This window comes from Canis lupus, chromosome 25 (assembly GCF_003254725.2).
Source record: "Canis lupus dingo isolate Sandy chromosome 25, ASM325472v2, whole genome shotgun sequence".
Taxonomy (NCBI): Eukaryota; Metazoa; Chordata; class Mammalia; order Carnivora; family Canidae; genus Canis; species Canis lupus.
In genome coordinates this window covers 23,983,434-23,998,087 of record NC_064267.1, presented here as the reverse complement: position 1 = coordinate 23,998,087, position 14,654 = coordinate 23,983,434, and the positions used below count along the sequence as shown (strand labels likewise).

General features: G+C 37.8%; 1 protein-coding gene across 3 annotated transcripts; it reads right to left on the bottom strand.

Annotated features, from left to right (window-relative positions):
• Positions 1-8,048: 8,048 nt before the first annotated feature.
• On the bottom strand, positions 8,049-13,885 carry SAP30 (Sin3A associated protein 30). Of its 3 annotated transcripts, none has more exons than XM_025462865.3 (4): positions 13,280-13,885; positions 11,479-11,604; positions 10,930-11,028; positions 8,049-8,384 (listed from the first exon to the last, which is right to left on the bottom strand). In XM_025462865.3, exons 1-4 carry the CDS (start codon positions 13,568-13,570, stop codon positions 8,262-8,264), a joined length of 639 nt encoding a protein of 212 aa, XP_025318650.1. In that variant the 5' UTR covers positions 13,571-13,885; the 3' UTR covers positions 8,049-8,261. The 3 variants fall into 3 exon arrangements, 2 of the variants coding, with proteins under 2 accessions (XP_025318650.1, XP_025318649.1); XM_025462864.3 differs by having other exon boundaries at positions 13,256-13,884; XR_007405817.1 differs by lacking the exons at positions 8,049-8,384; positions 13,280-13,885 and adding an exon at positions 12,398-13,249 and having other exon boundaries at positions 11,013-11,028.
• Positions 13,886-14,654: the final 769 nt, after the last annotated feature.

The following is a 14,654-nucleotide window of genomic DNA, read 5'->3' as shown; positions in this document are numbered from 1 at the left end:
CAGGTCATGATCTCAGGGTCATGAGATTGAGCCTTGCAGTGGGCCCAAGCTGGGTATGGAGCCTGCTTGGGATTCTCTCTCTCTTTCTGCCCCTCCCCAGTTGCACACTCTCTCTTAGTAAAGTAACATTATTTAACTGAAATACACACTTGGAGGTCCCTGTTATCTATTTAGTATATAATAAATGCTACTGGGTTGGTCTAAACAATTTTAGTAGTATTTAGTCTCTCTTAATATCTACACAATAATAAGTTAGAATATGTTTTTCAAATAGTATGACCTCCTACAAAAATACATGAAGAATTGTTTAAAAAAAAAACTAATTCATTATTTCATCAACCTAATGCGATTTGATTGGGCTTTATTTCCTCACTGAATTAATTGATATTAAAATCAGATTAAATAATACAAGCCTTATATCCTTTCTGGAACAGTGCATAGGTCAATAAGAAAATAATCAGTAAACCTCTTTCATTTTCTACTTGGTACAGACTCTCTTTGAGGGAGGAAAAAAGCATTAAGGATTCAGTATCTCTATTTATAAATGACACATCCGCATGAGAGCATCTGTGAAGAAACAGTGGCTTTTGAAGTGTTCCCTTATTACTGCAAACAAAACCTCATGAGAAAAAATAGTATTTGGGGACGCCTGGGTGGCTCAGTGGTTGAGTGCCTGCCTTCAGCCCAGGGCATGACCCTGTAGTCCTGGGATCGAGTCCCACATCAGGCTCCCTGCATAGAGCCTGCTTCTCTCTCTGCCTATGTCTCTGCCTCTCTCGCTCTCTGTCCCTCATAAATAAATAAATAAATAAATAAATAAATAAATAAATAAATAAATAAAATCTTTTTTTAATAAATAAAATCTTTAAAAAAATATTTGAAAAAAGCTAAATATTTAATGGAATTTAATAGATAATATTATTGTATATTCCCTCTTCTGGAAATAACTTTTATAATATGAAATTAAGTTACATTCTTTTAGAAATGAATGCATAACAGAAGCACACATTCTTCTTTATATTACCAAATAAATGTAAAAACATGAATGTTCACATACTTTATGTAACTTTTTCTGACTAGGTCAATATATTTTCAAAAACAAACATTTCATTGAATCATATTAATAAAGAGATCTTTATTTTTTCAACAGCTTTTAGCTACAAGAAAAGATAAGCTTTTACTAAAAATTTATTATTTTTCTTAACACTGTCTTACAATTGAATGAACTGGGTACTGTCATAATCCCAATTCTATAGCCAAAGCACCAGCGTTTAGAGGGATCAAGGAGCTTAAGGTTACATTATCAGAGCAGTAGTGCCAGGTTTTGAATAGGGCCAGTCTTGCTCTAGCATCTAGAATCTTAATCACTACATTATTCTTAAATATGAGCACCATCTAATATATCTCCTTTTCAGAAAATAAACCTTTACTCATATGGGACACATGATTGTACACTTCAGCAAGTTCATATAAGCTAAATGCTTACTGATTTAATAATTTCTGTATTTTTATATTGGCACTTTATAACCTTTTTCTTCTTATGAATCTGAGGATAAAGTTGACAGTAATACTAATAGCTCATCTCTTCTTGATAAAATTTCTCTTTTTCTCTTCATAATCCAGAGGGATGCCTTGAACATTTTTGTTTGCTGGGATTAAGTACTAATCATAAAGGATTATTAGAGAATGGGAAGCTATATGGAGAACCCAAACAATGAGCAACAACTACTAGAGAAAGGGAAGGACAGATAAGAACATTCACAGATCAGAGATCCCTGGGTGGCTCAGCAGTTTGGAGCCTGCCTTCGGCCCAGAGCATGATCCTGGAGTCCTGGGATGGAGTCCCACATTGGGGTCCCTGCATGGACCCTGCTCCTCCCTCTGCCGGTGTCTCTGCCTCTCTCTCTCTGTCTCTCATGAATAAATCCAATCTTTTTTTTTTTTTTTTTTAAAAAGAACATTCACAGATCGTCTTGAAACTTTAACGTCCTTATAGTTGTTAATGGATAACACATGAGTTCTTTCCAAAAGAAAGCATTTTTGCAAAATATTATGACAGGTGCTTTTAAAAATGTAAATAATCCCATCAGTAAAGTATTATAGGCTTTAAAATGATTTTCCCAAAAAGAAAAAATAATCAAATTCATATATTTTTTTTAAAAATTTTATTTTATTTTTAAAAGACTTGATCCCCAGACTCCAGGATCACGTCCTGGGCCGAAGGCAGGCGCTAAACCACTGAGCCACCCAGGGATCCCCTCAAATTCATGTATTTTTAAATCATTTTGCATTAACAGCCTAAGCCTAACTTTCCTCTTAAAGATTTGAAGAGAAATTAATATTAGAAAATCATAGTAAATTGGGGTGCCCGGGTGGCTCAATCAGTTAAGCATCTGACTCTTGGTTTTAGCTCAAGTCATGACCTCAGGGTCATGAGATTAAGCCCTGCATAGAGCTCCACACTTAGCGTGGAGTCTGCTTGAAATTATTTTCTTCTTACCTCTCCCTTCTCCTTTGCTCCTCTCCCTCTCCTCTGTTCCTCCCCCTATTCCCACTCTTTCTCTAAAACAAATAAATAAAATATTTTTAAAAATTATAGTAAATTGGCACTGATTTAACTTCTCCAATTTACTTCTATAGAATGGTATCAGGACACCTGGGTGGCTCAGTGGTTGAGCATCTGCCTTCAGCTCGGGGCATGATCCTGGGATTCAGGATCTGTCCCGTATTGGGCTCCCTGCAGGAAGCCTGTTTCTCCCTCTGCCTATGTCTCTGCCTCTCTGTCCCTCATGAATTAAAAAAAAAAAAAAAAAAAAAAAAAGAATGGTCACCATAATGGGTTCATCTTTGCAGAGTGGTATTATTTGGAGAAATATGTGGCATATATGTATGTGCCCCCTATACTTTAAGAACTTTACAAATAAAAGCTTATATCAGGATTATTCTGATACCAAAGTCAGGCATGGACAGTATGAGAAAACTCCACACCAATATACTTACAAATATACATGCAAAAATCTTCAACAAAATATCAGCAAATCAAACCCAACAACACATTAAGAGAATTGTACACCATGACCAAGTGAGATTTATCCCAGGAATGCAAGGGCGGTTCAACATAAGAAAACCATTTGATGTAAAGTACCACATTAATAGAGTAGAGGGGCTGGAAAAACACATGATCATCTCAATAGTTACAGAAAAAGTATTTGACAAGATTCAACACCATTTCATAATAAAAACATCCAGAAAACTAGGAATAGAAGGGAATGTCCTTAAGATGATAAAAAGCGTTTACGAAAAATCCAGAGCTAACATCATACCCAAAGGTGAAAGACTGAAATCTCTCCTTCTAAGAAAAAGAACATGACAAGGATGCCTGCTTTTACCACTGCTATTCAATATTGTACTGGAAGTCCTAGATAGAGCAATTTGGCAAGAAAAAGAAAGAATATCCAAATTAGAGAGGAAGAAGAAAAATTATCTCTATTTACAGTTAACATGATTCTATATAAAGAGGATCTCATAGAATATATAAAAATACCACTAGAATAAAAAAAATTCAGCACAGTTTAGAGGCCAACACACAAAAGCCATTGTGTTTCTATACATCAGTAATGAACGATTCAAAAAAGAAATTAAGAAAACAATTCTATTTATAGTAGCATCAAAAAGAATAAAGTATCAGAAATAAATTTAATCAAGGTGGTAAAAGACACACTGGAAATTATATAACATTGCTGAAAGAAAATTTTAAAAACCAATATAAATGGAAAGACATTCCATGTTCATGGATTGGAGTACTTAATATTGCTAATATGGCAATCTCAAAGTGATCTACAGATTCAATGCAACCTTCATCAAAATTCTAATGGCCATTTTGGCAAAAATGGAAAATAAAACAATTCTCAGATTCATATGGAACTACAAAGGACCTCAGATAACCTAAATGATGTTGAAAAAGGGAAACAGGTAGGAGGACTCACACTTCCTGATTTCAAAACTTTACTGCAAGGCTATAGGACTCAAAGAGTATAGTACTGGCATAAGAAAGGAATATAAGCCAATGGAATAGAATTGAGAATACAGAAATAAACCCAAACATCTATGGCAAATTGATATTTGACAAGGGTGCCAAAACTACTCAGTGAAAAAAGAACAGTATTCAATAAACAGGGCTGAGACAACTGGATAACCACATTCAAAACAATGAAGTTGAACCTCTACCTCACTCTACATACAAGAATTGACTCAAAATGAGCAAATGACCTGAATTTAAGAGCTATGTTAAAAAAAAAAAAAAAAAACCTAGAAAAAATAAGGGTTAATCTTCATAACCTAAGATCTGACAATGAATTCTTAGATCTAACACCAAACTATGAGTAACAAAAGAAAAATAAATTAGACTATATAAAAACTAAAAACTTTTATGCACCAAAGAAGATTATGAAGAATATGAAAAGGCAATTCACACACTGGGAGAAAATATTTGTAAATCGTATATTGAATATGGACTTAATATCCATATCCAGGGACGCTTGGGTGGCTCAGCGGTTGGGCACCTCCCTTCAGCTCAGGGCATGATCCTGGGGTCCCAAGATCAAGTCCCGCGTCGGGGTCCCTGCATGGAGCCTGCTTCTCCCTCTGCCTGTATCTCTGCCTCTCTCTCTCTGTCTCTCATGAATGGATAAATAAAATCTTTAAAATCCATATCAAGAATAAAAATCTCCTGCAATAAGAAGACAAGCAACCCAATTAAAAAATAAAGGATTTTAAAAAATATTCTCAAAAAAAAATATTCTCTAAGGAAGACATACAAGTGGGCAATAAGCACATGAAAAGATATACAATATCACTGGTCATTAAGGAAATGAAAACCAAAACTATAATGAGCTATCACTTCACACCCAGTAGGAAGACTTTAATTAAAAAAAAAAAAAGAAAAAAAAGAAAAGGAAATACAAGTATTGGCAATTTGGAGAAATAGAAACTCATACATTGCTGGTGGGAATGGAAATGGCACAGCCACATGGAAATCTGGAGGTTTCTCAAAAAGTTAAATATAGAATACTATGTGATTTAACAATTCTACTCCTAGTTATATACCAAAAGAAATGAAAACATGTCCACATAGAAATTTGCACACAGGGCAGCCCAGGTGGCTCAGCGGTTTAGTGCCACCTTCAACCCAGGGTCTGATCCTAGAGACCCAGGATCAAGTCCCGAGTCCAGCTCCCTGCATGGAGCCTGCTTCTCCCTCTGCCTGTGTCTCTGCCTCTCTCTTCTCTCTGTGTCTCTCATGAATAAATAAATAAAATTAAAAAAAAAAAAAAGGAAATTTGCACACAAATGTTCATAGCAGCATTATTAATAATAAAACTTTATGTAGAAATAATATAGAGCTTTTTTTTGTAAGAAATATATTTCAGGTATTTTTAGCCTTTTCTTCAATGTTCAATAAAAAGTAGTTCTACCAAATAATTGACTTATTTTCAATGTTCAATAAAAAGTAGTTCTACCAAATAATTGACTTATTTCTTGAGTACCTGCTAGTCATTCTGTTTTCTTCCTTCTACCTCAGTCAATTTTGGATTCTTCTAATACTCTAATGTTAAAAGTAACCTGTACCCTTATAGAGATATGAGTTTCCATTTACTTTTTTTGGTTCAGACCTAAGTGTGAAAAAGATTTTTAGTGAATTTTTTATACCCAAAAGCAAATAATTAAAATTTTTATATAAACCTGACTTTTACATTGCAGCATTTTGAGTTCCTGAGCTATGATGAAGTTCTTTGCTTTTCATGTTTTAAATTGCTCTAACAAGGATTTAATTTCAATGGATAAATAACACCCAGAACTCATTTTCACTTTTTATCCAACTACATTTTAGTTTTTTTTTTTTTTTTTTAAGTTTTTTTATTCATTCATGAGAGACACAGAGAGAAAGAGGCAGAGACACAGGCAGAGGGCAGCCCCCGTGGCTCAGCAGTTTAGCACCGCCTTCAGCCTGGGGTGTGGTCCTGGGGACCCAGGATCGAGTCCCACGTCAGGCTCCCTGCATGGAGCCTGCTTCTCCCTCTGTGTCTCTGCCTCTCTCTCTCTGTCTCCGTATCTCTCATGAATAAATAAATAAAATCTTAAAAAAAAAAAAAAAAAGACACAGGCAGAGGGAGAAGCAGGCTCCACGCAGGGAGCCCGACACGGGACTCCATCCTGGGTCTCCAGGATCACACCCCGGGCTGAAGGCGGCGCTAAACCGCTGAGCCACGGGGGCTGCCCTATCCAACTACATTTTATGCAAATAATTAACCGTATGAAATTAACATTGTTAGTCAAAGATTATATTCATAATCAGCTAATTTAATGTAAGCAAATGGTTTCAAGCTTCTTTCACAAGAATGGAGTGTTTTTGTAGGAAAAAGTAAGACTATATGGTTTTATTTAAAAAATTAACTTTTTACAGATTATAGATTTAGATAAAAACATGTAGAAGTAATACTTTCTTCAAATAAACTTTATCTTGTAGCTATGTGGTTCCCTTTCAGACAGCTAACATAAAACTTCTCACAGAGATTTCTAGAATGCCAAAAACGAGAGAATTCTATAATATCAATTATTATAGTCTCTGTTCATCAATTAAGTGCAGTTGACCCTTCAAGAACATGGGTTTGAACTATGCGGGCCCACATATATGCAGTATCTTTGCAATGCAATACTGCAAATATTTTCCTTATTATTTCAAAAACATTTTTTCTCTAGCTTACTTTTAAGAATACAGTATATAACACATATAATATACAAAATGTTTATTAGTTGTTTGTTATTGGAGAGGCTTACTGCCAAGTGTAGGTTAGTTGTAGTTAAGTTTTGGGAGAGTCAAAAGCTATATATGAATTTCCAACTATGTGATTGTTAGTGCTCCAACACCTGCATCATTCAAGGGCCAAATGTAAATCTTCAAATGGTTATAGCAAGAACAAAGACTAGTATTTTATTTTTCACCTTATTTTCTAGTCACCCAGAACACTTAAAAATACAGACTAACCTTCTAATGAACCACTACTTTAGATGTAACTACGTCAGTGGTTCTTCACCATGAATGATTTTGCTTCCCAGGGCATGTCTGGCAGCATTTAGTGATAGTTTTGTTTGTCACACCTTCAGAGTGCTCTACTGTGGACTGCAATGATGCTGCTAAAACTACAACACACAGGACAGCCTCCCATGGTAAAGAATTATCAGGCCCAAATATCAACCTTTGAGAGAAATCTTGAGCTACATTAATGTTCTGATCCATTTTCAGCCTAAAATCTGCACCATGATCAAGCATATTAACTAAAGCTGTTGTTGTTTTGATGTCATAAGCTATAAATTTGATTTGCAATTATGAGAACTTTAATAGAAAACTGATAGAGGATGAAATGTAAACAAAAGTAGAATATAAATCAAGTCAGAGCTATATCTGAACCAAAATTTAAAGATCTTATTAAATTTCTATATCTCTCAACATACTAGTTTTAATTTGCAATGTAAACAGTACAGGACATGACTGAAAATTAAAGGGTGCTGCAGAACTTCTATGTTCATGCCGTATAAACACCTTTTCTCTAAGATAAAACTTAAAGAAACAAGTAAAACTAATTCTACATTATTTCAACTTTCAGCACTGTGTTTATCTTTGCTGGCACATTAGTCTTTGTTGGAAGAAGGTAGGCATATAAATTAAATCCTTTGATCTTCCTAACTTTATCAAGTAATGATTTTAAAAAAAAGGAAATAAAAAAGAAACTGCACTCCAGTGGAAGTCTATTTTTCAAACCTGTTATCACCAAAAAGCACTTTAAAAAATAATGCTAATTTTTAATTCCAAATGAGATTGTCCCAGAGAAAGCAAATGTGCTGCATTTGCTACTTCTCTTAACCTTCATTTCTTGAAATTTAAAATTAAAAATAAAATGTGGGAACAAAGTGATCTTTACATTAAACTCTTAATTAAAACTAGTTTTAAAAAAATCAAATTTCACAAAATAAATACACTGAAACAACTATAATAGTAATCACCTTTATTTAAAATATTTTTTTAATCTAGGAAAGCTCATTTTACACGAGTTTCCAACTAATTATTAGAGTCAGAAACAAAGAAAATAAAACCAGAGAAAATCCTCTGTAAAAAAATACACAAGGAACATTTCTACATGTGAAAAAACAGTAAACAGTCTTAACATCTGAACATCCAAGTCTTAGTCTCAATTCCACCTCTCCTAGTGAACACCACTATCAACCTTGAGATCTGATTTGTTCTTGTCATTCTTCACTGAGTAGATGAAATATGTTAAGGTGTCTTTTTCATTCACTGGAATAGACCTAAAGTGGCAACCAACTATCTAAAAAAACAAAACAAACAAACAAACAAAAAATTGAAATTGAAATTAAATTATAGATATTAACAGTTATTATACTAGGTAAAAAACACTTTTATCAAAAGAAAAAGTGCTATAAGAGCTATTTCCTTTAAATAATAAACTATTTACAAAATACCAACAAGATGAAAAGCATATAATTAAGATATTATGAACAAGAGAGAGGGTGATTTCACAGGACCCTCCAACCCACTCAATTAAAAAGACATTAGAATGTGTTATTTCCTTTTATTTATTTAAATTTTATAACTAGAATCTATATTAAAAAGTAAATATTTTAAAACTTTAAATATGAATGAAATAAAACAAAATCTAGACCCTACTCACAGGAAAAGGATAAATAAATATTTAAGTTGAAAAACTGTTGGTACTGTAGAAACAAACCATAGAATATCTTACAAATATATTTGCTACAATTTATATTCATTCATTCATTGGCAGTACTCTCTGTTAAGGTTCCTTGAAAGTTTGTCTGAATAAATATGGATAGAAAATGCGAGGAAAGAGAGACATTCGCTGAAGAATGTTTATCTGCTTTCTGGCTTTTTCTTTATGCTAATCTAACACTACAAAACCAAGAGAAGTACAATGGACTAAACAGGGGTATTGATATGCCTATCTAGAATGTAAAGACAAAAAAAGTCTTAATGAAAATGTTATTCATACGATAATTAAGAGATTTAAGGAAGACAGTTACCTAACTCTGGAATCATTCCTAAGTGAACTATTAACATTCATGGCCATTTGGATTTTTTTCTCATTTCTAAAGAAGAAAGTAACTCTAGAAATAATATAACTTTTTAAATATCAGATTATCAAATATTTCAGGTGTGACTAGTATACTTAAAAAATATGTATTACTGACCCTGTACAACACAGGTTTGAACTGTGAGGGTCCACTTACACACTTTTTTTTCAATAAATACAGTATTGTAGATGTATTTTCTCTTTCATACGATTTTCTTAACATTTTCTTTTCCTTAGCCTACTTTATTGAGATTACAGTAAGAATAACTATAACACATATGACATATAAAATATGCTAACTGACTATGTTATTAAAAAAGCTTCCAATCAATAATAGGCTATGAGTAAGTAGTTAAGTTTTTGGGGAGTCAAAAGTTATATGCAGATTTTTGACTATGCCCCTAGTCAAAAATGCATTGTTCAAGAGTCAATTGTACTTCATATGTAACATTTAAAATAATCAGTTTTTGAGTTCACATTTGTCCCAAAACAAAGGTACCTTCCACTTGATTAGTATCTGTATATATATAGATACAGTTTCATCACAGTAAATACCCATGTTTATCTTTTATTAATATACTATACAATCCAAAAAGGGCTATATTTTTTAAATCAAATTTAAAGAAAAACTGAATTTTTGTTGCTTGGGCAAGAAGGAAAGAGGAAATTCTGGCTAAAAAGTCAGTATATTATATCTTAACGATGTTAAAAAAGCATTCTGCCAAAGAATTGTACTTCTGTATCTTTTACCTTATTCGATATGCGCATTTTAAAAAACACTGCATTACTAAACACAAGCTGAAAAATATGAGAAAACTGACTTATATATTTACATTTCTATTCTGTTGAGTAGATTAAGTATTTTTACTTAAAATGATTAAAGTACAAATACATAAATCTGTAAATGCCTTGATTCACAGATTTCTTGGTTCTTTATTAACTCCTGAAAACACACATATTTCAAAATTTACAAAAAGACTAAAAGTTTTATATCAAAGCAAACTAAATAAAACCTTGGATAAAAGTCTTTGCATCTGGGGTGCCTATGTGGTGGAGCTAATGAAATGTATCCCTTCAGCTCAGGTCATGATACCAGAGTCCCTCTCACTGAGCTGCCATCAGGCTCCCGGCTCAGCAGGAAGTCTGTGTCTCCTCCCTTTGCTCTTCTCCCTGCTCATGCTCTCTCTCTCAGATCTCTCTCAAGTAAATAAATAAACTCTTAAAAAAAAAAAAAAAACTTTGCATCTTCCAGATGTGAAGGCATAGATGCCTCTAATAAAACAAGCTAACATCACCAAAGACAAATTCTGAAATCGTTAAATCAACAAGTTATAGGAATACTATTTATGGGCTAATCTGTAGACCTAATCCATCAAAAACTCAAAAAATTTATAATAAAGACAACAAAGCTTATCAATTTCTTTTATTATGCCTCAATAAGGTATTCAAAAAATGCTTCCTGAGTGGAATTTTAAAACCAACAGATTTCTAGAATGAGAATTTAAAAATTATTACCCGCTATTTCTGAAAGCCAGTATTAAAAGATATTTAGAAAGCTACATACAATCCACTGAGTGGTTGTTACATAAAGCAATTTAAGAGACAGACAAACATTTCTAGGAAACTAGATTCTTCCACAATAGATTTTTTATTAACTGATCTTTCTAACTGAGCTGTATTGTTATACGTACTACATTAACAATTTCATTAGCCTTTAATAACTTTTTTATATAAACAGGCTCATTTAAAACTTCATAAATACCTCAACAAGTTGTGCTTTATTAAGTCCTGGTCTGGTTGATAGTTTGAAGTGTCTTTTGTATCTCCGAAGTGTATTTACTTGTAATTGGTATAAATCAACCTAGAAAAAATAAACATGTAAGAATTAGTTCATGCAATTTTTAAATTGTTTTTTTTTTTTTTTAATTTTTAAATTGTTATCTTTGATATGCATAATAGCATTTCAATTTTGGTACAACAAAAATGTAATTAAGTAACAAAAATTACATTATTTAATTAATTCCATTCCATTACTTCTTTTACATAATCAAAACTACAAATATATAGAGCACTTCAATCTTTTGAAGGTAAATACTGAGAACTGGGAGCAAAAAAAGAAGGCAATAGAGGTATAAGCATTGTGAATTGAAAACATAAGTCAAACTACAACTGCCTATTAATTGGCTATATTTAATTTTGCTTTCATTTTCAGATTTTTCGCATTAAGTATTTTTAAAATTTGTTCCTATCTTTTAATAGAAGTTTCAGAATGGAATACTTAGGATTTACATTTAACATACAGAAACTTTACCTCTGGCGTATCAATATCTTGAACAGGTGAATCTCCTCCATCATCATCACTCCCTTTTCTCTTTCTTCTGTTTCGAACACTCTGAATTAAGTTTTTATGATAATCACAAATGTAAAGATGCCTTGCCTAAAACAAAAAAGTTTCACAGACTACTTATTATTATGTAACGTGTCTACGTATTAGTAAAATACATAGGGCACAGTGAATTATTAAAAATAAAAAGTCAAAATAGGCCATTGTTAAGACAACAGCATATTTCTATGCTTAAGTCCTGTATTCAGTTAGAACATACCGTGTCTGACAATAGGGTTAAGAGGATTGGAGAGTGGGGTGGGGAGGAGTGAAAGGAAGGAAGGAAGGGAAGCAGACAAGCAGAATGAGAAATTGCAATTGTCTGGATTTTTTAATTAAACTGTAGTGAGGGTGAATTAGATTTGTTAGGTCACGCTGTTTTTTTAATAAGTGGAAAGATGATGTTGCCCACAATTCTGCTACTGACAGTATTTTCTCTAAAGAGCACATTTTAGTAGCTTCATATCCTTTCTCAGTACTCAAATTATAATCCAGATACAAAACTATCCATTTTTACAAACGAGCTACCGATTTCATATACTACTTATATTTACATCTGAATTACAAGCTTCTGAGTATTTAATGAATGTATTTGTCTGTATTACGTTTTTTTCAACCAAAGGCAATGTGAAACTATTCAAGTTTACTTGAGAAGTGTCTCCCAAGCATGACTGAAGAACTCTTTAACAGGCATAATAGATCACAAACTTTGCAAAAGCTTCAATTAAATGTAGTCTTGAGCGCTGTATGGTAACATCTGAAATACTGGGCTGCATTATTAACAGTTTAAACTCCTTTAAAAAACAACAACAACAAGCGATTAAAGACTAAGGCTTTGAAATTTAACTTGTAAACGAAGTCCAAGTTAAAATTATGCAGGGCGTATGCTAGGTTCTGGCATCTTGTTATCCATTCACCGCCAGCCAAAACTCCGCAAAGTGCCAATGGTTGTTTCTGAAAACCTCACAGATGGTCAAAGAAACACAAGAAACGGACGTGTACAAGGACGGTAAAGGAAATCCGGATGCTGCCGAAGGGGTGGCAGCGCCGCAGAGGCAGCGGGCTCCCCACATTCCCGGCAGCTGCGCTGGATGCTGGCGGCGTCCACCAGCCCGGCGGTCTGCACCGCGCGGGGTGAGCTCGGCTCTCTTCCCTCCGCAACCCGGCGGACGAGCAGAGGAGTCGGTCTCCACCGCGGCACCAGGGCCTCGCTTGCAGGACTACACTTTTGCCTACAGCCGGGGGTTGCTCCCCGGGGCCACGCGCCAGCTTGGGCAGCAAAACAAAGGAGGAGCGGACAGGCTGCAAGAAAACTACTCCGGGCCCTCCGAGCCGCGGTGCTCTTTGTTTCGTGTCCCGACCTCAGGGAAGGAGGAAGGGGTTGGACGGCGAGCAGGGCGGACACCCGGAACGGGGTGGGGGTGCGCGGGGGTTGGGTAGGAAGGGTGGGGGTGGGCACGCGAGGGAGAGGAGGCGGGGGGGGGCGGGGGGAGCAGCGGACCCGCGGCCGGCTGGCGTGGGTCTGCGGGGGAGGCGGTCCGAGTTGCGGCGACTTTGTGGTTCGCGTCCTACCCGAGACCACGCGACGGGCTCGCGCCACAGCCAGGTCTAGGGGACCCCCGAACCGTCCGCCCCTGAACCCCGGTCGGCACCGCTCCGGGAGCCCCAGAGCAGGGCAGGGCATGGCCGTCCCGCCGTCACTCACGCTCTTCTCCAGCTCGATTTTCACCTTCTTCTGGGAGATGCTCTTCTGGATCCTCTTGCTGAAGCTGGCGTTGCCCGCCGCCCGGCCGCACCGCTCTCCGTCCTCCCGCAGGCAGCACAGCTGTCCGGGGCCCGGCCCGGCCGCCCCCGGGGGCCCAGCAGCCGACACCGCCCCGGCACCCGGCACCTCAGCCCCGGCGCCGGCCCCTGCCCCGTTCCCGGCCGAGGCGGCCGCGGCGGCGGCGGCGACCACGGCGGCCACTGCGGCGGCCGCGTCCCCGCCGCGGCTCATCTCCTCAGGCGTGAAGCCATTCATGTCTCCGCGTGCCGACAGAAACCCCCGCTCGGCTCGCCGCTCCCCCTCTCTGCGGAGACTCCGGGGTCTCCGCGGGGTCCCTCAGACACCTGACCCCGCCGGGGCGATTCCTCCAGCGGCACCGCCACACACCAGGCGTCCCGGTCTGCTGTTGTCCGCTGGCGCCGGGATGGGGGACAGCGTTTGGGGTCAGAAGCCAGAACCGGGCGGCGCCAGGAGTTAGGACTCCGGTCACTGTCACATGGAGACGCTTCAGCAGTTGGACCCTGGCGCCTCCGCCTCCCTCCGGCCCCCCGACCTGCGCACGCGCGACGAGCCCTCTCCTGCCCCGCCCCTTCCACTGTGTGGCAGGGCACCATGGGAATTGTAGTTCTTTGAGGGGGAATCACTCTGAGTTCCACCCCGAACTGGGCGCCTTGGAACTACTTATGCTAGCATGCATCGCGCGGCGACGGGCAGGGCTTCGGCTGCTAATTTATTTATTTATTTATTTTAAGTCAGTGGGAAAACAGGGGCGTGTGGTTAGGGGTGGTGATGTTTTCTCGCTTCTAGTCTCTCCCAGGAAGTTGCTCCGTCTTTCGCTACCGGGATTCTGCAGTGTTGGCGTTCTACTAGACAAAGCGGCCACCCCGCTCCTGAGGCGAGGCGCAAAATGTTCTGGGCGGGAAGCTAGGAGGGAAGGTGCGGCGTGAAAAAGTTTCGGGGCCGTTTTCTTACTGTGGAAAAAGAATTTTTGGTGTGGCCATGCTTTTGTGGGACACCCAAACCAAGGAGAACTCGGGGAAGCTGGCGCTCTTCGGGTCCGGGAGATGCCGCAGGTCCCGGGTCACAGTTCCATTCATTGACACACCAGCTGAGGCAAAAACGCCCTTCCGACCTCGACCGTGACAGGGCCGCTTCCCAAGTGCCTCAGCTGAAGGCCGTTTTTAAATCCTTGCACGTTCCTGCGAAGATCGGGTTTCATTTTGGGGCGATCAAAGTTGGCCGCTTCCTGCGGTGGAGCGGCTTCTTTCCGCCTCCACCCCCACCCAACCTTCACCGTTTCTCTTCTAAAGGCCCTAGAGAAAAGTGGGATCCAGGACCC